This window comes from Corticium candelabrum, chromosome 1 (genome assembly GCF_963422355.1).
Source record: "Corticium candelabrum chromosome 1, ooCorCand1.1, whole genome shotgun sequence".
In the NCBI taxonomy this organism is placed as follows: domain Eukaryota; kingdom Metazoa; phylum Porifera; class Homoscleromorpha; order Homosclerophorida; family Plakinidae; genus Corticium; species Corticium candelabrum.
Window position 1 is genome coordinate 16,085,873 of NC_085085.1, and position 23,616 is coordinate 16,109,488.

Sequence of the window (23,616 nt, forward strand, 5' to 3'; positions counted from 1 at the left end):
GCGCAAAGTCAACTGAGAATGTCTGTTACTTTGTCTGATATAGAACAGAAGCTAAAGGAGGGCGTTGGTGCTACGCACGTCGTTAGTTTAGATCTGAACACACAAATTTGCAGTAGTAATTTTCTGCATATGTCGAGTTTAGGAAGTGAAGGACGTGTCTGGAGGCTGTGGATCGAGTTTTGAAGTACTGGTTGTATCCAGCCAGTTTGAAGGAAAGCCTTTACTGCAGAGACACAGGTAAGATTACTCAACAACTCTCTTATATATAATTATCTATCTACACTGTTTTAGAAGTTTAGACTACCTATATAATTGTAATTGAATGTTACATCTAGATTGGTGAATCGCTGCCTTGCAAATGAATTGGAGAAGATACATGCATTTTCGCAGAAGACCGTGACTCCTACAGAATGGGATCAGAAGAAGTAGGCTAGACTGTGAGGATTAATTGTCTTTGGATTCTACAAAAGTGTAACAGGAATTAACGAACTGTAGCTCCTCTGAAAAGCCAGAGTGATATTGTGGATGGTATAGGGGAGAAGTCTGACCTAGTTGTTGAATTTAGATTGCTAGTATGAAAGAAGCAACATCAAATTTTGATAGTATATACTGTACAATGTATAATATGTGCAAGGTAGATTTCAGTCATATTTTTGTGTTAGTTCTGCAACAATCGCAAAATCTTAAATTTCATCCCAATGAAGATCTGATGTATAGTAGGAAGCCTAGCTAGGTACACACGTTTACAATACTGATCGAATACGAAAAAAGTGGCAGCACAAATCAATTGCTGTAAAGGGTATAGTAGAAAAACAGTCTGAGAACCAATAAAAGTACCCAAGAAAGAGACAGTTGTTGATGTATTATAAAATCCATGAAGTATTTCCAGTAATCAAGTGTCTGGGTCTGGGTTTTTTCCCACTCTCTCCTCTTCACCTTTAATAGCAGTTGACAGGCGCTTCATTTGTGACATACTTATAGACACAGTTCCAGAACTTTTTATTACTGCTTCATAGTCCTCAATCCATCTCTAAACAGAGCAAGTACATTGTATGCACATGACTGGAAATCAAAATAACTTGGAGGAATGTCTGCAAACAGAACAACTTACCGGGATATCATCTTTATACAGTGTCAAACTCAAATCATCCTTTGTCCTGCGTCTCTTACCAACATACGTAAACAGGTTCTAAAAAGTGATTGAAACACCATGGGCACACTTAATGCAGAAATTAGACAATACAAATTGAGTAGTTAGTTAGTAACAATCAATTAACACAAAGTACAGTGTAGGCTGCCAGGATGGAAGAATGGGTATTAGATTTGACCAAACTTCTTTATGGACAGCCGTTATTCTAGCATTCTTTCCCTTATGAGGAATCCATTGAGTTCCCTTGGATCTCCCGCACACACAGAATGCAACCAGAAACTAACCATGTGCATGCACATTAGTGTGACCAGATATTAGAGTATAAAACAGCTAAAATGCTAGATATATAGAACACATACGTCTTCTGGATTTGATGAAGGAGAACGCAGTAAATCTTCAGTGTTAAGTGTCACATTGTATTTCTTTGAAGTCACACTCTTCTGAGACTCTACAAAAACACAGCGATTAGGATGGTTGTAAGACAGAGAATGCAATTTGTTAAATGTACCATCTGCCTGTTTTTGTTCACTGTCAATAGACAGAAAGGCATCCAGAACAAATGAAACAACAATAGTCACAATAACCTGCAGAAAGCATTACCAGATTAGTCAAATAAGCATTTTTGATTTCAAGAATGGACTGCAATGGCAGTAAGACTAATAACATCCTGTGGCAGAGGTAATAAACAGATGAACATAGAATTGTAATATATAATGTTGAAATCTTACAAGAATAACAAGGTAAAAAATCATGAAGTATGCTCGAGCAAGTTCACCACAGACAAGTGCATAAGCATCCTGCAATGAGAAACAATGTTGGCACTGAAGTATTAGTACAGCTTTTGCTTGTATGTGATTATCAAGTTGTATACCATGATAATAAACCAATTGTTGACCACAGTGAGAACAAACAGCGTCTCTAAAGAAACATACTACCTACAATACTTGGAAACTAAACAAGCAGATCGAGAATCTCACGGTATGATCTCAGTATGTTGTTGAAATTAATATCATGATACCGCCCAGTCTTCTCGCCATTGTAGTAGGTAGTTAGGTAGGAGTCTGTCTCGCTGGAAAGCCATAGACAGTTTGAGTGAACTGTTTCTACTTGATGGTAATCAGCAAATATATACTTGTTAAAGATGCCTTTTGTAATTCTGTTGGCAAATACTTCCATGCCAATGATAGCAAAGAAATAGTATATGTTTGCCAGCAACATTAGCATACTAGAACAGAACAAAGTTGTTTTATCTCTGATTTTGTATCGAAGTGCTAAATCAGTAAAATGTGTTGTACACAAAAGTGGACAACATCAGATCAAATCAATATTTATAAGATATTCCTCCTGTGGTCACTAGTGCAATTCAGCATCAATGCCTGCATCACCAAGCTTATCTCAATCTGCCACACCTTTAGGAAGACCTTAATTTTAGTTAAACTATGAACATTGCACGAGAACATAGTGATATGTGGTTTCATTATTCTTTCATGATATGAGAGGAACTAACAGCAGCAGCAATTCGCAAACAGACTGCAGTTTCAGAATCCAGGGACTGAAGAGGTTAACCTACGTGAGTAGAAAGAGAAGTCAACCTGGAGCATGAAACACAAATGAATAGTTTCACAAAGTGGATAAAGATAGTCTTGTTAAATAACATCATTTGCCTATTGTACACACTTGTTCACTGTGAGTCGTGTTACTGCAGTTAGTATCAATTCGAAAGTCGTTATTCAAGGGCAGTCATTTTTGATAAGGGATAGTTGTTCCAAACCTGCAAAATTATCACAGAAACCTAATAGGTGTTCAAAACGCCACTTTGATTACTGTCTTATTAGCTAGAGTGTGTAAAATTGAAGGTGAAAGGAATGCAGTTGTTCTCGATAGTAAGTGGGGATAAGCAGTTTAATAAAGCCAACACATGGAAAGAGCAAGATAAACAGTCTGGTTCTGCATTATGATACAAGTCCATGATCTATTCAAGAAAAAATCAATAGCAGCTTACTGTGACATTCTTGGCATAACAACCCACAGAGTAAATAGTACATCACGATATCGCTTTCGCAAAGCAAACAATCTACACATTACAACTCAGAGTAGTCCATTTCATAAAGCATGTGCACATAGTATGATATACAGGAGATACCTGATCAGCCTCAAAGGTCGTAGAAACACAAAGCTTGTAAGGTTGTCATCTGCAATTTGGCCAACAAGACTCACAATTACGATAACCATGTCAAACCTTGAAAAAGAAGCGCTGTACCAAAAACTTAAGCTAAAAAACTGACCACTTCTATACCAGTTCCAGACATCTCTGAAGTACCCTTGTGGCCCAAGTCCAAACATTTTCAGGACTAATTCCAGACAATATACTACAAAAATCACAATTGTACGTACACAAACACTTGAGAAACACTATTGTGTTGCTTTAATAATAATATAACGTTGTATATACATTAACAAAAGGATACGGTTTCTGTTTCCTGCAGTACTAGATATGCAGGTACATAGCAGCACCATCACCACTAAGAGACTATACTTAGAAACAGTAAAGCAACTGATAATTCTAAACATATCCACAAATTATCTGTTACTGAAATGAGGTCTACTGAACAAAGAGCCCCAAGTTGTCACAACTGTAGTAGATGACTACAAAGATTGGTTACTTTCACTGCCCAACTATAAAATCTTGTAACCACTCCTTCGTGCTTGCTACACATTTTCCTAGACACTGTACGTCTACAATGCTACCTGACAGCATTTGAAAAAGCTTTAATTATTATAGTTGGACATACAGGCTCAACAAGATATATGTTGTGTATAATGCAACTAAGCAAAACTTAATTCCATACAGGCCAGAAATAGATCGTCCACAGAATCAAATCTTGCTGACTGACCAGTGGGATCTGTACAATATAAAAACAATCAGTTTCACGTGTACACTCAAGTTGTATGAAGAAATGCAAATGACCAGTTGTATAACTTGCTTCAAATATCAAAGCTGCCAAGTTCAGTAAAAGCACAAATCCAACAAGAAAATGAAAGTATTTATGCTCAACAACTCGGCCAACCACTAACAAAACACAAACTGATAACATTAATTGATGGTCGCATATTGTCTAGAATACTGTACTACCTTTGCCACACTTCGATAACACAACAGGGCATCTTGGCATATCGTACCATCGACCGTGCTCTCGACCTTTTTTCATATGCACCCAGCGCATGTCACAGAAAAGAAACAAGTCCAAAAACTGGCTGAGTCTAAACAACAGTAAATGCCTAAAAGTCTCTAACAACAACAACAACAACAACAACAATAACAACAACAATATTAATAATAACAAATAATTAAGTCCTCTAACAACTATATTCCTGAGAGACTGACTGCCTTATCTCTGAGAACACCAAACATGTTTAACACCACCATCAGCTAGCTTTAATGCAGAATCTCCTTTCATTGCCGAGGTCATCAAGCATGTGTTTCAGATGATGCAGAACAAAGAAATCAAAGCTGGACCAATAGACAGTTTTCTCTTGGCTGTTACTAAGAGTCGATTGTCTAGATGACTTTACTTGTACATTCTTCTAGTCACGTCTTGTTTGTAGTATAGGAGTGTTGCTTGTTACTGTAAACAGCTGTAGACCATTGTCAGTAGCATGATATATTCAAATACATTGTATTTCAACAAATAATAACAACTAATAAAAAATAATAAAAATAACTACTACTGAGAGACATAGTGTATTTGAATAAAAGTACTACGTACATATACAATGAATAAAATATACATACACTAATGTGTCCACAAAGTTTACTACTACGACTGTAAAGCAAACACAACAACTAGGTAGCGACATTCTGCATGCCCAGAGACATGATATATTCAATTAACAGTAAGACAAACCACTCTCAGCAGAAGCCAAGAGTATACTGTTGTTAGTGATTAGGTGCTTTGTTTCGGATCTGCACCCCCTGATACACATAACTGCAGATCGAAGTAATGCGAAGCTTAGTCGACATCTGACCCAGTACAGTGTTGTACTGTAGGCCATTTCCTGCTTTTCTGAGACGAGAGATGATAGTCGTTTCAGAAATGTTGATGTTAAGTTGCTTGCTCCTCCTGTGCAAGAGAATATCAGTGGTGTGAAAGAAGGTTGTTAGACTCTTCTGATTTGAGCCTCGTATTTACGTTTCTTTTCTTGCTCTTGTTTCCTGTACAGAGATGATATTGCTGATGACCTATATGACTGAGCAAGAGGATTAAAGATTCTGACATCAAAGTATGTTTTCTGAAATCTACCACCCCAGAAACCGCATGCGGAGATGTCCAGCCTGGCTTCATCATCAGTGCTGTTACTCTTCTGAAGCAGTATCTTTCCAGTCAGTTTTTGTAAAATTGGTTCTTTCTGGACATCATGACAGACATCATCCAATAGGTTAACCACAATGTCTTGGGTCTCATTGTGCCTCAGTGTTGGAAATCCACCAGTAGGACATGAGAGTGAGTGATCAACTGAGAAATGGTCTCCACAAGGGCAGAAATCAGGTAGAAATGCTGATCACCAGCCATAGCGTAGACATAGTGCGTCGTGAAACTCAGATTTTGTCAGAAGAAAACTATGCTCTTCTATAGGTAGAGCTGTCAGCCACACAGAACCACCTTCCTCTTTGGCTAAATCAACAGCACGTTTGAGATTTGTATTGAGGTTGGCAGAAATTTCCTCATCAGTGACATTGATGACAAGGTTTTTCTGACGTTTGACTGAGGCTTTCAATACGCTTTGTTGTTGTGAAACCTCCTCAGTCATTTGATTTTGCTGCTGAAGAATGAGCTTGGTAAGAGGCTCTGTAACTTTCAAGGAGTAAGCAAACTCTCTGTGTAGGGACAAAGGATCAATGATTCCAAGTTCACCTCGTCGAGTTGGAAGAGCAAATACTTTTCTCATCGTTTCCCCAGGGGTGGATTGACCCGTTAATGCAGGAATTAGGTCTATAACTACTACTACTACTACTACCACCACCACCACCACCACCACCACCACCACCACCACCACCACTACTACTACTATCTGAGTCTGAGATCAAGCAGTATTGGGGTGGTATCCTAGAAACTGAGGTATATCACAATGAGTCTGCCTTCTGGCTGAGATGTCAACCGATGGCGAGATGCACCGGAGAGATGAGCAGCAGTGGTTACCTATCTCAGACAATGAGGTCACATCGTGTCTCAAAAGGATGGGGAACTGGAAGTCTCCTGGTCCAGACATGGTTTCTGGGTCAAGCGTATCACGTGTCTTCACACTGATCTGACTCGTAACTACAACCTGCTGGTTCAGAATCCAGACTCTGTACCCGACTGCTTGTCTCAAGGAATAACCACTCTGATTCCTAAGAATGACAAGACTGACCAGGCCAAAAATTACCGGCCTATCATGTGTCTGTCTGTCTTCTATAAGACCCTCACCTCAGTCATCAGGCAGAGGATCGCAGGGCATTTGGTTCAGAGAAACCTCATGGCTCCGGAGCAGAAGGGTTGTTGACAGAGATCTTTTGGTGCAAAGGATCAACTGATGATCAACAAGCTGCTTACTGAAGACTGTAAGACCAGGCACAAGAGCTTGAGCATAACTTGGGGTGAACTACCAGAAAGCCTATGACAGCGTGCCACACAGTTGGTTGCTCCAATGCCTCCAGATGCATAATATCAGACCAGTCTTGTGCAAGTTCCTGTCACGTGTGATGAAGAGTTGGAGGACATCGATGGTGCTTTCTTACGGGAATAGTACGATCAAGACAAGGCTTATGAAGATCAGGAGGGGTATTTTCCAAGGTGACTCATCTTCTCCACTTCTCTTCTGTATGGCTCTCAATCCTCTGAGTAAGGAGTTGAACAGAACCGGTTACGGCTATTGGATAACCACTGGGCATGGTGAGACTGCCAAACGTCAGCTCATCAGTCATCTACTTTACATGGATGATCTGAAGCTGTATGGCAAAGACTCTGATCAGTTGGATGGGTTGTTGCACACGATGCATACCTTCTCTGATGACATCCAGATGAAGTTTGGTCTGGACAAATGTGCTGTTGCACACTTTGTCAATGGCAGGCTATCTGGACACAACTCTGGAGTGATGGTAGGAAAACGGACACCATCAATTGTCTGGAACTGGGTCAAGTCTACAAGTACTTGGGTGTAGATGAGAGTAACGGTATTCAGCACAGCATGATGCGGAAGAGACTTCATCGTGAGTACTTCAGCAAAGTGAAGGTGGTTCTCCAGACTGAGTTGTATGGTTGAAACAAGACTCTAGCCATCAATGGGTTTGCACTACCGGTTCTCACTTACAGTTTTGGCGTCATTGATTGAGGCGCACAGACCTGCAGCAGCTCAATCAACAGGCCAGAAAGCTCCTCTCTATGCACGGTGTCCACCATCCTTCTGCAGACGTTGACCGACTGTATGCTCCTTGCAGTGATGGGGGTAGGGGTTACAACAGATTGAGTCGACATATCAATCTTGTATTGTGAGACTGAACTGTTACCTTTCTGACAGTTCTGATCCTTTTGTACAGATGATACGGAAGTGTGACTCCGGAAAATCTTCACACTCGATCAAGCGCATGGCTTGTCGGTTTACTGCACAGCTGCGGAGAAGTCTTGCTTCGAACGACAAGTCGCAAAGCTTACACAGGAATGCATCCATCTCGGTTGAAGGTGGCTTCAAGCAAGCACCTGAAACAGATGCGAGACATTACCGTATGTGTTGCAGTTCGCGGTCCTGGAGCGGGAAGCCTATGCACGGGCAGTATCGCCGTCTCAGAGCAACCGCCTGCGGACATGAAAGAGACCCACGGATGGTTAAAGGCAGCGAATCTTCCTGTTGCAACTGAGGAACTGGTTGTTGCTGCTCAAGACCAAGCTCTTCGGACTCGGTACTATGAGCGCAAGATTCTACATCGTGATGTCAGTCCTACTTGCCGCATGTGCAGTGGAGGCCTGGAAACAGTCGACCACATTGTGGCAGGCTGTAGTTCTATGGCACCGATGCACTACACTGATCGACACAATCAGGTGGCCTCCATCATTCACTGGGATGTTTGTCGCCATTTGGGGTTCCAGTGGAAAGCAGATGGCACCGGCATCATTCTGATAAGCTTGTGAAAATGGATGGCATTACTATGATGTGGGATACCACTATCCCCACTGCCAGAAGGATCAAAGCCAATCGTCCAGACATCTGTCTCAGAAATAAGAAGACAAACACTTGTCTTTCTATTGATATCAGCTGTACTGCTGATGGCAACATAGGCAGGAAACATGCTGAGAAGTTGACGAAGTACAGCGACTTGCGAGTGGAGATAAGCTGCATGTGGCATTGTCGAACACTGGTGGTTCTGGTGGTCTTGGGAGCTTTGGGCACTGTGCACGCAGATATGGCACGGTGGCTGGACATTATTCCAGGTCATCACAACCTGCAGCACTTACAGAAAACAGTTCTTCTGGGATCTACTCGAATCCTTCATAAAGTCATATCTTCTTTCTAGACAGCCGTGATGGTCTAAGTACTTCTGAAGCAGGGTTTGCTTCCGGTACTTGTAATAGACTTTACAAACCAGACTGATCAGGTTCAGCATGACATATCTGAATGGAGAACATTTTCAACATAAGATAGCAAATAACAGTGACTGTGCTATAGCAGACAATTCTGCAAGAAAACTATGGAGGCACGGAGAACAGGCATTTTTCTATGTATGGTTATGTTATCCAAACACCAAGTCCTATAGCCAACACTCCTCTTAATCAGTCTATGCAATGCACAAAGTGAGAAAAATAGGAATGCGGAGAAAGGGTATGTTAACTGATGATTTTGTAACTTACTGTATACTCCCAGTGCCATCCTGATCAAGGACTTTACAACAACATACAATTTCAACATGGTCTACAAATTGATGAATGGATGAAACAACAGATTCAGAAACCATTTAAGATTCACTTACTCATTCTCGGTTTGAAGTATTTCATCAGTTCTTTAAACTGGTTATACTTCATGACCTAGCAAAACAACAAACACAAAAATACAGTAACACATAATACAAGATCATAAAACAGACTTGAACTGCTAACAGTAGAGAGTCAGTCGTCTGAACTTTAGATAAATAAACATGTCAGACAATGGAATGGGCTGGCCATGCACATATATGGTGTGCTCATTATATTAGAACTCTGTGTGTGTTGCCTGTTTGTGCAATGACTACAGTACTGCTGGTTCTAGTTATGTTGCTGTTGGAAAGAAAAGGAAGAGAGTAGTATTGAGCATTGAAGACAAATTCGAAACCTGCACTTTGGTGAAGAGTGGAAGGGTCCACTCTAGTGAACAATTAGCACATTTCTTTTTATGTACTTATGGTTGATATTTAATAACTTCACTTATCTAATATTTCACTTATCTGAACCCTTCAGTCCCAGCATGTTCCCATAACTGACTCTCTACTGTACTAACAGTGACTACAAACAACTACCAGCAGTCTACTACTGCTAATTAAGTTAAAGAAAAAGGTGGTGGTGCATTTAACAACAGCTCTAGTAAGTTCAGACAGCCACAAACCACAATCCAAGCTAATCTCGCGTAGCCAGACCCCTTTCCACCACGTCATACTTCCGGGCACAAGTATGACGCAGCGGAAAGGGGTCTGGCTATGCGAGACTAAATCCAAGCTACTTCATCAAATTCGCTATACAGTAACGTCAATCGATACACTAAAGTAGACTATGCAAATTAAGCGGAACTATGATGCACATTCTTCTTGTCTCTGTATAATGTCACATTGCCGTTTCTCAGGTGAAAATGAGTGACAAAAGAGTTTATCCATATCATTCAGCATTAACTGACTGCTTACTTGGTAGTAACTATATTCGGTTGTAAAACACACCCCTGCTCACGTGCCCAACGTCCTACCAAGTCTGCGTAGCTAGACAAAGCTAAGTATATGTCATCAATGATACTACAAATGTGGCAGTCAGCATACTAGCATACTGCTTCAACAACTAGGAATCGGTCAATTAATAACTTGGCCAAAAGATGGTACTTTCTGGTGTCAAGTACATACGTTCCAGCCATACATCAAATATAACAATAACTACTACCCCACTGTAATCACCCTCCCACTTTTATGATTAAAAGGTAGTACCAATCTATTCCTTGTGGAAAGCATATAAATGATAAAGTAAAATATCCATCTGGGTACATGCTTTCGACCCCCCCACACACACACACACACACGTGCACACACACACACACACGTGCACACACACACACACACGTGCACACACACACACACACACACACACACACACACACACACACACACCAAAACACAATAAAACAACCATTCAGTTGCTAGTAAGAATAGATCAACTATACAGATTTCTCACCCCATTTTTCTCTTTGACGATTAGGTTGAAAGCTTTCATTAGTGCGGCTCTGTTCAAAGCAACTGTCACGTGTCAACATATAAATATATATATATATAGTTAACAGGAGAGAAACCGTTTGTGGAGATATAGTTTCATGAACTTGTTCTTCTCATGGTCACCAAATGTGCTGTAGACAACAGCAAGGAACTGCACACAAAGAACAATTCCAGAAAGCATATAGGTAGCAGGTAAACATATTGCAATTGCTGTTCCATATTCACCACTCACCAGATTTAGCAAGAGGTATAAACCAATGAGAAGAAATATGTCAAAGAAAAGTGCTGACCATGGCTTAACGTCATACTCCACAGTCATAACATCTGGATGACTACAGTAGAAAACAAACAGATCACACACAGTAAACAAATTTGAGATTAACAATATTAATAGTTTTCTCAATTAGCATTACTTTTATTGCTCAATCATTATCAAAGAAACAAAACAATGAAGAATACTACTATAATCATAATAAAGCTATATTAACAAAAGATGTTGTGTTCTAAAAGTAATACTTATTACTAATAATATTAACTGTGACAATACTTTGATGTTGTCAGCAGCACAAACATCTGCACAAAACTGCTCTTGAATGTTTGAAAGTACTGCCAATAAACAACGATTTTATACATCACAAAAACTAAATAAAATGCATGTAATTACAAAATCACCTGGTCGCCTTCTATGTTGGAGAAAAGCAAAAAACCTAAAGGTATTATACACAACAATAAAAAGAAGACTTGAGTAGGTAAATGATATTAACCAATAAAGAGATACTTACCAAAGAGAGAGAAAATTAAGAGAAAAAACATCACTAGTATGAGCATGTCCAAAATAGGGATCAGAGAGTAAAAGATGTCACGTGTAATTCTGCATAAACAAACTACACGTTATGCCAAACTGCCAACTGCATCATGATGTACAAGCTACATTCTATACATAAAATACAAAAATTATGATCTACTACTTACTCCAAATTGTAAGCTGCAGAATTAAATTCTCAAAAGTAAGAAAGAGTTTGATTCAAAGCCACTGAACATTCACTCTGCATAATACATGTAGTAGTATCCATGTAAACTTGCTCATCAATACACCATACTGTGAACAGCAATTCTGGTCAAAACATACTGTTTGTTTTAATTAAAATAAGCTCCTGGTCCGCCCTTCTGAAAAATTGATCTTTCTTATTTATGATAATTTGAGGTAACTTATAGATGATTATTCATCTCATTTCACTGACTATTGTAGCCAGGTCTAGGTACACTATATCATCCCACACACTGTCACCACATTTGTCAAAATTTGCAGAGAAATCATAGCAGTATGAACTTCATAGGAACTGTTCACAAAAATTCATTGGCCATTTCAAAACAATTGTTAACTTACAGTATTAGTTCCTAACCTAAAGTATTCCTAATCTACACTGTAGTACATGTACCCTAGTAGTTTTTCAAAAACTGACAACCACTTAATTACTTGACAGTCTTGTGACTTCAAACACACATAAGCAGTAATCACTAATACTGCATGCAATCATTGCATCAGTAAATCAAGTATTACAGTTTAAAGGGGAACTCTCATCAAAATCAACCATCTCTCAGATGAAAGCTGTCACTTCATGACACAACCCTTTGCAACCGTTTACTGCAGACGTTTACCGTAACGAAGAAATAAAGCATTGAAATTACCTGCATGGGCGCGTTTAGTACCCGTATGTGACTTGAGAGCAACTCTGATTGCTGGTTAGCAAGGAAGACCGATACCTGTGCACTTCTCAAGGTAAGAATTGTGCGACATATGATGTCAAGTTGTGATTTATTGACTAAAGAAACTGGGACCCCAAAGTTATCATGCAAGTGTCGACTGTGCCAATACAACCATGGAGCCTCGGAAGGAGACCCTTTTTAGATTAGTTCATAGATCATGTCTCGCTGCATTATAGGTGCGTCAAGAGCACTTGGTATGGTTAAACGTAAAGTAGTTACTTCCAGAGAGTAAGACTTTGTGCTACATACGGGGAATTGTCTGAATAACTCGTTGCCCATTCCCAGCTTCAGTGGCTGTCTGGACTGTAGGTTACCTGCAGGAAGATACCAGGCCTTGTATCTTTCTTCAATAAGTTTTAGTATTTGGTAAGAGTTCTCCTTTAATGATTTGAGCAACTAATCAAATCAGTTACTTTGCATCAAAACAGCTCAGCTACATAAAACATCAGTACAAGATAGAATTTCCGGTGACTGTACTTCAGCAAATTTCTGACAATAGTATTTATCTGTTAATTACTTTCTTGCTACTTTATCAAATCAAAACAGGTGCATTTCAAACTTGAAGATGTCACGTATCAATAAGATCAGTTGTCGCTGTCTAGATCTACTTAAATGCAAATATCTAACCACACTACATACCGTCTCAATCCTGCCAAGTAGTAAGCATCAAACAAAAGAAGTGGCCGAAGAGCTCGCAAATATCTGTAGTGATGGGCAGAAGTTCCCATTTCAACAAATGCATCAATCAACAAACCAATGATCAGAACAGTCTAAATTAAATTTAAGTCATAAAGACAATAATCACCATTCACAAAAACAGTGAACACCACCTTCACAATTGTTCGTCTCTGACGAAACAATTTTTTCCATCCAAGCCATTTGCCACGAATAACCATCAGTGTAATCAGCACACCCATAAACAGAACTTCAAAAATACCATAAATCTAAAATTATACCAATGTCTTCTTTCCATCTGCATTAACACAGTAATGTCAATATTAGACACACTGACCCCAAAAGGTAAACCCATAATTGCAGCCGGTTCTTCAACTAACGCCAACAGCATCAGGCAGAAAGGAGTTAGAACTTCTGTGATATAGTAGACATGGTTATGACAGCGTCGAAAGGCTTTGTACTGTTCCTGAGTCTTAGGATGAGTGTCAAACTTGTCATTGTCGATACCCTCTTCCAAATAAACAGCTGCTTCCTGCCAAAGCAATTACATGTAATTAGTGAACTAATTCACACACACACTCACACACACACCACACACACACACACGTACACCCTCGCGCACGCACGCACACACACACACACACACACACACACACACACACACACCACAATTCATCACCTTTAGTACCCTACTTGTTCAGTTATGAGATTCCCAAGTTCCATTTCTAATGGCTCATAGCTGACAATAATAATACACAGTTCATGCCATAGAGACCTTACTAGCTGCAATGCCTGATCTTCGCCCGGTTAATTAAAGATTAAAGGTGTGGTAAAGTAATCAGTAGACGTACATATATGGTAATTGTAGGCATGACTTGAACTAGAGTGCAAGACATAGGCTAGACAAGAGTAGTTGTGTAATTAGAACTAGGTGTACAGACGAACTTAGGATCGCTGTATGTTCCACTGGTTATCGTAGAATAAAGAGACGAGACCACAATCAGTGCAGAAGTTCTACAGGGCGACGAGGATAGTGGGTGATGGCCAGCGGCACAAAGTATAGCACGCTGGGAGAATACCGTCTGAGTACGAAGAGCGTGGAGGAGTACCAGAAGAGGTTCCAGCTATTCTGTACCGCAAACGGCATCGCTGATAGGGAAGGCCAAGAGGCACAACGTACAGCAATCTTTCTGTCGTCAGTTGGTGCCTCTACCTACAGTATGCTAAAGAATCTAGCAAGGCCAAAAACAGTCCAGGAACTTTCACTAGATGAGATTGTATCAACGCTACAGGAACACTTCGAGCCGAAGAAGATTATCATCGCAGAACGGTTCTGTTTCTACAAGCGTCAGCAACAACAGAGTGAAAGTATCACAGCGTACCTCGCTGAATTGCGGCGGCTTGCGAAACATTGCGACTTTGGTGCTTACCTGGCAACAGCCTTGCGAGATCAATTCGTGTGCGGTTTGCTTGCCAAGTCTGTACAGCAAAAGCTGTTGGCAGAGGCTGCTTTGACTCTGGAGTCCACTGTCAAGTTGGCAGAAGCCCACAAAATAGCACGTCAGGAGACACAAGCCATGCATCATGACATGCGGAGACAAGCTCCAAGTAGTCAACCGGAGACGACGTTTGCACTGCAACGTACTGGTGAGCGACCTCCCACGAAGGAATCGTCTGAGAAAGCATGTTATCATTGTGCGGAACGCGGTCATATGGCTGATAAGTGTCGTATGAAGTCCCGAGAATGCAACATCTGCAAGAAGATGGGACACATTGCCAAAGCCTGTCGTAGCAAAGGAAATGGCTGTAAGGAATGGAAGGGAAGTGACGTATAGTCATCCTGGAATTTAGGCAATGTGAAAGCACGAGCTACGTACCAAGTAGACGAGGAGAATGTATGCATGGTATACAACTTCAATGGAAAGGAGAGCCCTAAGGTAAATGTAGTTATAGCAGGAAGGTCCTTTGAACTGATCGTGGACACGGGGGCAAGCATCACTGTCATTCCTGGAAACGTGTACAGGGCGGAGCTAGCTCATATCAAGTTACAGAGGAGTACTGCAAGGCTCCAGTCCTACTGTGGCAAGGTGTTGAAAGTACTAGACGAAGCAACTGTACCCGTCCGTTGTGGTGAGCAGGGACTTTGTGACAAGCTAGTAGTGGTGGACGCACCAGGAAAACCAGCTGTCTTGGGGAGGAACTGGCTAACGAAGATCCGCTTGGACTGGAATACCTTATTCGGCATTCAGTATGAGGGTCACCTGGACGCAGTTCAGAAGTTTCCCAACCTATTCAAGGAAGGCATGGGCAAGTTGCGGCAATTCAAAGCAAAAATTGAGCTGTCTCCAGACGCAAAGCCATTCTTCTACAAACCAAGACCGGTACCTTTTGCACTTCAGGAGAGGGTCTGTGAGGAGATTGATCATCTAGTCAGGGAGGACATTCTTTGACCTGTCAAACAGAGCGCCTGGGCGTCATCGATAGTCATTGTACGCAAGTCCGATGGAGGAATACGCCTTTGCAGTGACTATAAGGTGACTATAAATCAGTACCTCAACCATGGTCAGTACCCGGCTCCCAATGCCCAGGACCTCTTCGCAACAGTTGCTGGAGGAAAGAGATTCACCCACTTAGATCTCCAACAAGCCTATCAACAGATGAAAGTTGACGTTGACAGTCAACAGTACCTAACAATTAACACTATCAAAGGCCTGTTCACGTTCACCAGACTACCATTTGGTATCAAAACAGCTCCTTGTATATTTTAGAAGGCAATGGATTGATTGTATTTTGAGCGGCCTACCTGGAGTCTGTTGTTTTCACGACAATATTTTGTCCTTTGGCAACTCTGACAAGGAGCATGATGATCATACCACGAAGGTACTCAACAGACTGGATAAGGCAGGTGTACGACTTCGAAGTGACAAATGTGAATTCAACAAGTCGGAAGTCCAGTACCTTGGACATATTGTTGATCAATGCAGCTTACGGCCTACCCAAGAGAAAATTAGAGCAATCAAGGAGGCCCCAACACCTACAAATGTAACTGAATTGAAATCCTTTTTGGGATTACTCAATTATTATAACCGCTTCCTGCCCAACTTGTGTGAAACCTTGAAGCCACTTCATTCATTGTTGCAAAAGGGTAAACAGTGGAAGTGGACTCACAAGGAAGAAGCTTTCGAGTCAGGAAAAAGCAAGCTCCTGAATTCTAACTTCCTGGCACACTATGACCTATCACTTCCAGTAAAGTTGTCGTGTGATGCCTCTCCATATGGCATTGGGGCTTGTCTGACCCATGTGTATGAAGATTGATCAGAACGGCCAGTTGTCTTTGCTTCGAGGACACTGTCTTCAACTGAGAAAGGATATGCTCAAGTAGAGAGAGAAGCTCTTGCAGTAATATTTGGAGTTCAGCATTTTCACAAATATCTCGTTGAACGAAGTTTCACACTGGTGACCGATCACAAGCCACTGACAAGGATTTTGGGTCTGAAACAAGGGGTGCCTACACTAGCTGCAGCTAGGCTACAGCGATGGCGCTGATACTAAGTGCTTATGACTACGATTTGGAGTACAAGGCCGGTGAACAGAACAAGGAAGCCGATATGTTAAACAGTTTTCACGACTTCCCCTTAATGTCAACGTTATTGACCCAAACCATGACTTATTCAAGGTGGATTATTGTGAAACACTTTCTGTGTCTGCTGCAGAAGTGGCTCGAGACACTCAGTCTGACCCCACCCTGAGGAAGGTGTCACAGTATATACTCCAAAGCTGGAAACCAAAGGTAGACCCAGAGATACAGCCTTATGGATAGGCGAGCAGAGGAATTGTCCATGGAGGATGGATCACGAGTTGTGATACCACAACCTTATGACAGCGTGTGAGGGAAGAACTACATGAAAGTCATTTTGGAGGTAATCGCATGAAGGCCATTGCTAGAAGTTTTGTGTGGTGGCCTAACTTAGATAAAGAGCTGGATGATGTTACCAAAGCCTGCGAAGTTTGTCAGTCTCAAGGGAAAAACCGGCAATTGCAATCGCTCACCCTTGGATATATCCAAATTCTCCATGGGAGAGAGTTCATATAGATTTTGCTGAATATGAGGGACACCAATATTTGATCAGGGTGGACGCCCATTCCAAGTGGATTAAGGTTGAGGAGATGGGTGATTACGCGCCGGCAAGCAAGACCATTGAAACGCCGAGAAGAATATTCAGTACTCACAGATTACCCCAACGCATTGTATCAGACAATGGCCCACAATTCAAATCTAGCGAATTTCAAGACATTGTGAAATGATGTGGAATAAAACATCAGCTAACATCAGCTAACACCACCGTACCACCCCTCATCAAACGGTCAGGCAGAAAGACTTGTCCAAGAGTTCAAAAACTCTTTGAAGGGAAGACCTAGAGGAAGATCGGTAAAACATCAAATATCCCTATTCCTCCTCAAGTATTGAACAACACCTAATACGACTACAGGAAAGTCACCTGCAGAATTGCTTATGAAGAGAGAGAGTTGAGAACAAGGCTCAGTATTCTGAAGTCACACGCTGGTCAGGAAATCAGGCAACATCAACAAGCACAATTCCATTATGCCACGAAGAAAAACAGAGAATTATTACCAGGAGAAGTTGTATCTATCTGGAATCCTAGGCAAGACAGTCGAGGTCGTTGGTTAAGTGGCACTGTCATACAACGACTGGGACCAACAAACTATTTGGTCAACGTTCAACACCAGACTCGGTATGTGCACATTGATCATCTGTTATCACGAGATCCAAGGAGTGTACAACCACAGCTCGGAACGGGTGAAGCAACAACTCCAGAAACGGAACAAGTACAGCCATCAAGGGCCAGTCAAGAAATCAGTAATAGTTGAGGAAATACTAACTCTCAGAATGAGCAGCAACAGGAAGGTCCGGAACAGGAACTGCCGTCAACCCAGGACAGTACTAGTACAGAACAACCATTGGCAAATCATGAACCAACTTCTACCGAAGACCAGCCTAAGGAAGAACATGTACGAAGATATCCCTCACGCAAGAATCGACAACCCCCAATCCGATATCGAGAAATTTAGGAGGGAGGAGTGTGGTAAAGTAATCAGTAGACGTGCATATATGGTAATTATAGGCGTGACTTGAACTAGAGTGCCAAACATATGCTAGACAAGAGTAGCCGCGTAATTAGAACTAGGTGTACATAGTCTATGAGCTGATCTGGCTAGCTGCTTCAGAAACAACTTTTGTTTTGACCCCCTCCCCCTGTGGACGTCATTTTCTGTGTAAATTAGCTTTGTTCTATAAGTATACAATCCAAAAATCAATGTTTGCGGTCGCGAACTATTGCGACAATTGCAAACGAAGGTGTTTTTGTAAACACGGTCGGGACACCGAGCTCACGTGCATAATTAGCGCATACCAGACAAAAAGCAGGCAAATCAGCATCTCTACGGCTTTGTAATGGTATCGTATTGTGTGAATATGTTTGCTTGACACTTGTTTTATATTAATTTTTACCAGGGGCAAGAATATCTAAAAACCGGATGTGAGGAGATGACATAGGTCTACTTTGACCTTTCTCTTCGGTGTATACGTACACGTACCAACCGATTTCTTAAACGATGACTTACTGAGAGCTCACGTTGGTTCACGTCTTGGAAGTTCATGTAATACGTTCATCGCTGTTGAGTCATAGTGTCAGTTCAAGATCGATCAGTGTATAAAATTACTCTAGCTGCAGACATTGTTCATTCATTTTCTGCGTAGAGCGAAATTTGTTTACCTTGTATTCGATCTAGTTTGTATACATTGTTGTCTTTGAAATACACTACGATTGAACACAACTGTCTTTGAATCAATTTGTGTACCGTCTACGTTTCTAGCTATCAGCGCCATAATTTTGTGGTAGTGGTCAAGCAGAAGAAATGGACAGTGGTAGTCAGTCATCTGCAGAGGAATTATATGCAGTTTCAGCAAGTTTGAATCCTCCAGCCGCAAAAGTACCACATTTCAGTTGGAGAAAATGCATTTGTCATTCCAGCGGGAAAGTTCCGAGTGGTTCAGACACAAAGTTAGTAGCAATTTCTTGGCAGAGTTGGATTTGCTTGCATGAGGTAGCCACCATCCGAGGAGACGAATTGCATGAGTTCTTCTCAAATTGTGCTGTGACACAAACTGATCCACCTAGCTAGAGGTTTCTACCATCGAAAGTGTTACCAAGACTACGCAAATAAAGTTAACATTGAGCGATTCATTCGAAAGCAGCAACCTATAGCTACTGTGGTGCAAGGTGCAACGGCTAGCCAAACAACGCTGCCTTCTCAGGAAAGATCAAGAAGAAGAACAATTCCACCAACAAATTTTGCTTTGTGTGTCATTTGCCAACGGAACACCAGCAAACAGAAGCGGTCACAATTCCGTCTGAGTGAGTGCCAGCTGGATAGTGGTGCATCCAGACTACTAAAGGCTGCAGAGATTAAACACGACCAACGCATCAAACTCGCTTTGAGAGGAGAAGACCTTCTTGCTAAAGAAGTGAAGTACCACAAGACTTGTTACAAATAATTTACGCGGTGCGTTGATCAAGTCAAGCTTGACAAACAAACTGAACAAGATGCTGCTCACCCTGCTGCTGGTCATAGATCATCTCGTATTGATTTTGTTGTAGACACCTATTCATCAGTTTCAACAAAGGCATACGAGAGGGCTGCTCGCTCTACAGCTGGAACAATACATGTCAAGATTTTCGATTGTCAACAGTCTTGTCCAAGCAATGGAAAAATTTCTTTCAGCAGACGAAAACAAGTTAGAGCTTGTAGATTTTTTGGTACAGATGTGGGGCAGCAGTAGGTATGCCGAACGGCTATATGGTGTGCTATATGGTGTGCAGCTATTTGTTTGTCATCGACAACTCTGCAGTCTTCTTACATCAGAAGATGCTTCCACAGTCCTTGTTTCTTCAGTACCAGCTCTTACTTCAGATCATGAAGAGGCCGACAGTCGCATTTTCTTACATGCCAAGCATGCATCAAATGGTGGCTTTGCCTGTGTTGTCATATCCTCTCCTGACACCGACGTAGCAGTGATAGGAATCCATCATGCCAATGCCATCAACGCATCATTGCTATGGCTCACTGGCACAAAGGTACAACGCTGTTGCATTAATCTCACGGAAATCGCTGTCAATTTAGGCGAAGACATGTCTGCTGTGCTCCCTGGCATACACGCTTTTTCTGGCTGCGACACGACGAGTGCCTTTGTTGGAAAAGGCAAAACAAAGATCTTTCGCTTAGCTTCTCAAAGCGACTGTTTACGTCTTGCGATGACCAGATTAGGATGCAGCTTGACTCCGACTGAAGAATTGTTTACTGAATGTGAGAAGTTTGTATGCCATCTTTACGGTTTGCCAACTTGTATCAGTGTCAACGAGGTTCGGTACAAGTTATTTCGCACGAAGTGCTTAAAAGCGCAGCAGATGCCACCAACTCAAGATGCTCTTCGGCAGCATGTATTATGGGTTAATTATCAAAGTTTTGTATGAAAAAATGCTTTGTGCTCTATGCAGAATCTGCCTAGTCTGCACGGTCACGGATGGATTGTTGAAACTGATGAAAACAGTTCTCACATACATGTCTGCTGGATGACACAGCTTCCTGCCCCGAAAGCGCTGTTGGAGCTGGTAAGCTGCAAGTGCAATGTCGGATGTACTACACAGCAATGTTCGTGTCTTAGTGCTGCTTTGTGCTGTACCGATGCATGTGGTTGCAGAAATTGCAAGAATTCGAGCAAGCAAATAGACCTTCCTAGTCCAGTACTATTGGAAGAAGAAACTCCAGAATCAGACATTCAGACTGATGATAGCGATAATCATGACTGTAGTGATAGCGAATAAGTGATCAAGTGTATGATTGCAAGCACGCGCGAATTAATTCAATTATTTTAGTCTAGTAGATCAAGTTATTTCTAGAAGCAAATTGATGCAATAAAAATTCTAAACAGATTAAATTGCAATACAAAAATATAAACATAATGTTGTACTCGCAAAAATGCTTACTTTGATTCAGCGATACCTAATGCTGTGAAGTAACTCCAAGACTGTAGCAATCGGAAGTCCCGAATAAAACAAAAAGTTGTTGCCTTTCTAACTATTTCCTGCATAAATGGCATGCTTCCTTTGTTGGCGCTAGTTGTAGAATTGCAATAGTCAATTAAGTAGAGATTCTACGCCTTGAGAAATGCTTGTCAGGCAGAGCTCTAGTATAGCCTCGACTTTCCCGTGCGCCTCGCGTGTACTATTTTTATAAATTCTACTGTTACTTTGTTGCATGTTTTCCAAATTGCAAACATTAAGAAATCCTTTCTATTGGTTTTGTACAATGTTCCGGTGCCAAGAAACCCTGGTCCACAAGGTGGTCGGAACAAAATGACGGCTTCTGAGACTTGGCTCATAGACTATACAGACGAACTTAGGACCCCTGTATGTTCCACTGGTTATCATAGAATAAAGAGACGAAACCACAATCAGTGCAGAAGTTCTACAAAAGGTTAAAGATTAAAGTACATGCAGTATCGATTTGCAAACTCTAGTACAGCTCAATATTTGGGGTGGCACGTGCCCCAGGCCACCTGCAGGACAACTAGAACAGGATGAGAACTCGGAACAAGCCCATGGCCAACAGCCCACACCCAACGTAGCGCAGATTTTTGAGAGCTTCTCAGTTGCCAGGTGTGGCCTTTCAGACAAGGTCCCTCGTGGCTGGTCTCCCAAATTTGAAGGCCCAGCGACGCGTTCCACCGTACCTACTATGCGACCGCTCTACGAGTCGATTCTATATGATCCACACGTGCACACGTTGATCTGTACAGTATACGTACCTGGTAAACGTTTGTTGCTTCCTTGCTTTCGTTTAGATTTGTCGCAAACGAACCTGAAAACACACAAGTTGTTGACGATCATGCAAGATAGCTATGCAAACGCTAGATTGAAATTGATTAATTAAACGTCTCTGACATTGACCGAAGTGCGAGTAACGTCTCATGATCACCTTCTTCAACGTAAGACGATTCCAAGTTGCTAGCCGCCATGTTTCATCACGCGACGCTACCTCCAAAATCATAGATATTCACGTTTGCAGATAAGAGTCCTATTCTAGTCAACCAATCACTGCTCACTACTGTAGATGAGCACAATTTTTTGCTACATAATGACTATAGCCTACATTGTGCTTTCTGTTCACACTCGCTCCACCGACGAACAGCGCTAGACAGCTGTCCTCTATCTATGGTAAGTATTTAGCTAGGCTGCTCCTGAAAAGATGATCGCCATGATGCAGTGATCACCGCCAACAAGACATCATAATCTTTAGAGGAAACACACTACCGTTTATCTGTTCCGCTGCCAATTGCTGGAGCAAATAGTGAAAAATACTTGAGTAGGACTGAGGCTGCTTTTTGAAAACGCCTACTGTAAGTGTTAAGTTTGAAATCATCAATATCTCCGCTGTTTTTTGGACTTTCTCAATGATCTCGGTATCGTTAGAAACCGCTAGGTCTGGCGTTTCTGTTTATCAAATTATCTACGCCATTCCTACAAACCAGACGGAAGGATATTACTTTTGCATATCAAAGATAAACGGGTGGAGCAATGCTTATTATCTAATTATCTTGTAAGACTAAGGGATCAACTGAACCATTAATTAATTAACATAATTGCTGTAACATGTAACATGGTCCAACTGGAGCAGTTGTAGTGCTCTAATGAGCACACCTGGTGTGACCTCGACTTCATTACTCACTTCCGAGTTCACATTTACACGGAATATACAAGTTGATGACGTCATCACGCGTGGAGGGCCAGTACGAGTCATAATACACACATTCGTACACAACTCTAGGGATGATATTGCTAGTAGCTACATTTGCAACATACGCCTTCTAATTTATCTATTAATTAAAACTGTATGTTACTCCTTCGGTAACTCTGAATTGGCCCAAAGAAAATTTACAGTTTTATACCAGCATCTAACTCTAGGCAGTCATTTGAGATTCAAACGTGCGTACATGCACGTACTTTTTACTTCTCAACGTTTATGGGGTATCATGTGGTGGTAGTGATATGAGTGCCAAAGAAGTCACTCTTTTGAAGCTCTCATGTACTGTAGCACGTACCTCATCAATGTTGGAAATCTGACCTAATCAGCATTCTAATATAATTTCTGCATGCTAAAGCAGTGTACATATTGATGCTAAATTTGCACTTTAACATGACTGCCTAGTAATTAATTAAATTGTATTATTTGCTTATAAAGCTAACAAATCTAGCAATTTCTATGCAAGACCTGTATAGTACTGTATACAAGAAGTTGGCATTGGATTGGCAGAAGTGGACCTTGATGCAGCAAGTGAGGTTCCTTTGACCCCCCTGAAACCCGCAAACTATAAGCCTGTGCCTCATGGCCAACTTCACATTGTCTGGCATGTACCCACTCCAATAAGTGACATGCAGTGTCAACATTCAAATGCATGAGTACTTAAATTTGT

At 41.3% G+C, this 23,616-nt stretch overlaps 4 protein-coding genes and 1 long non-coding RNA gene across 5 annotated transcripts; 3 read left to right on the forward strand and 2 right to left on the reverse strand.

Moving 5' to 3' along the window:
• The first annotated feature begins 1 nt into the window (after position 1).
• LOC134177573 (bolA-like protein 2) lies at positions 2-949 on the forward strand. The gene is made up of 3 exons (XM_062644353.1): positions 2-81; positions 143-237; positions 336-949. The coding sequence occupies exons 1-3, from the start codon at positions 19-21 to the stop codon at positions 427-429; spliced, it is 252 nt and encodes an 83-aa protein (XP_062500337.1). The 5' UTR covers positions 2-18; the 3' UTR covers positions 430-949.
• LOC134177482 (two pore calcium channel protein 1-like) lies at positions 651-22,261 on the reverse strand. Its single transcript, XM_062644268.1, has 27 exons — positions 22,122-22,261; positions 21,952-22,004; positions 13,402-13,596; positions 13,220-13,333; positions 13,029-13,159; positions 11,405-11,493; positions 11,295-11,329; positions 11,170-11,228; positions 10,855-10,954; positions 10,700-10,773; positions 10,585-10,633; positions 9,150-9,204; positions 9,031-9,091; positions 4,284-4,411; positions 4,119-4,220; positions 4,000-4,053; positions 3,447-3,519; positions 3,294-3,389; positions 3,153-3,224; positions 2,283-2,375; positions 2,128-2,219; positions 2,022-2,068; positions 1,879-1,947; positions 1,659-1,734; positions 1,510-1,598; positions 1,112-1,189; positions 651-1,030 (listed from the first exon to the last, which is right to left on the reverse strand). The coding sequence occupies exons 1-27, from the start codon at positions 22,159-22,161 to the stop codon at positions 893-895; spliced, it is 2,262 nt and encodes a 753-aa protein (XP_062500252.1). The 5' UTR covers positions 22,162-22,261; the 3' UTR covers positions 651-892.
• LOC134177561 (uncharacterized) lies at positions 4,887-6,166 on the reverse strand. The gene has a single exon (XM_062644342.1). It carries the CDS (start codon positions 6,095-6,097, stop codon positions 5,711-5,713), a length of 387 nt encoding a protein of 128 aa, XP_062500326.1. The 5' UTR covers positions 6,098-6,166; the 3' UTR covers positions 4,887-5,710.
• On the forward strand, positions 18,497-18,935 carry LOC134177582 (uncharacterized). Its single transcript, XR_009969547.1, has 2 exons — positions 18,497-18,540; positions 18,598-18,935. It is a non-coding gene; the product is annotated as an uncharacterized LOC134177582 (long non-coding RNA).
• LOC134189559 (uncharacterized) lies at positions 19,694-21,123 on the forward strand. Its single transcript, XM_062657874.1, has 2 exons — positions 19,694-20,755; positions 20,845-21,123. The coding sequence occupies exon 1, from the start codon at positions 19,811-19,813 to the stop codon at positions 20,615-20,617; it is 807 nt and encodes a 268-aa protein (XP_062513858.1). The 5' UTR covers positions 19,694-19,810; the 3' UTR covers positions 20,618-20,755; positions 20,845-21,123.
• Positions 22,262-23,616: the final 1,355 nt, after the last annotated feature.

Coding starts and splice junctions, on each gene's coding strand:
- LOC134177561 (XM_062644342.1), bottom strand. CDS start 6,097: ATGAGAAAAGTATTTGCTCTTCCAACTCGACGAGGTGAACTTGGAATC.
- LOC134177482 (XM_062644268.1), bottom strand. CDS start 22,161: ATGGCGGCTAGCAACTTGGAATCGTCTTACGTTGAAGAAG. Junction 4,054..4,118: donor TGAAGCAAGTTATACAACTG/GTCATTTGCATT, acceptor TATATTGTACAG/ATCCCACTGGTCAGTCAGCA. Junction 3,225..3,293: donor CGACCTTTGAGGCTGATCAG/GTATCTCCTGTA, acceptor TGTAATGTGTAG/ATTGTTTGCTTTGCGAAAGC.
- LOC134177573 (XM_062644353.1), top strand. CDS start 19: ATGTCTGTTACTTTGTCTGATATAGAACAGAAGCTAAAGGAGGGCGTT. Junction 82..142: donor GCGTTGGTGCTACGCACGTC/GTTAGTTTAGAT, acceptor TGTCGAGTTTAG/GAAGTGAAGGACGTGTCTGG. Junction 238..335: donor CCTTTACTGCAGAGACACAG/GTAAGATTACTC, acceptor TGTTACATCTAG/ATTGGTGAATCGCTGCCTTG.
- LOC134189559 (XM_062657874.1), top strand. CDS start 19,811: ATGTCAAGATTTTCGATTGTCAACAGTCTTGTCCAAGCAATGGAAAAA.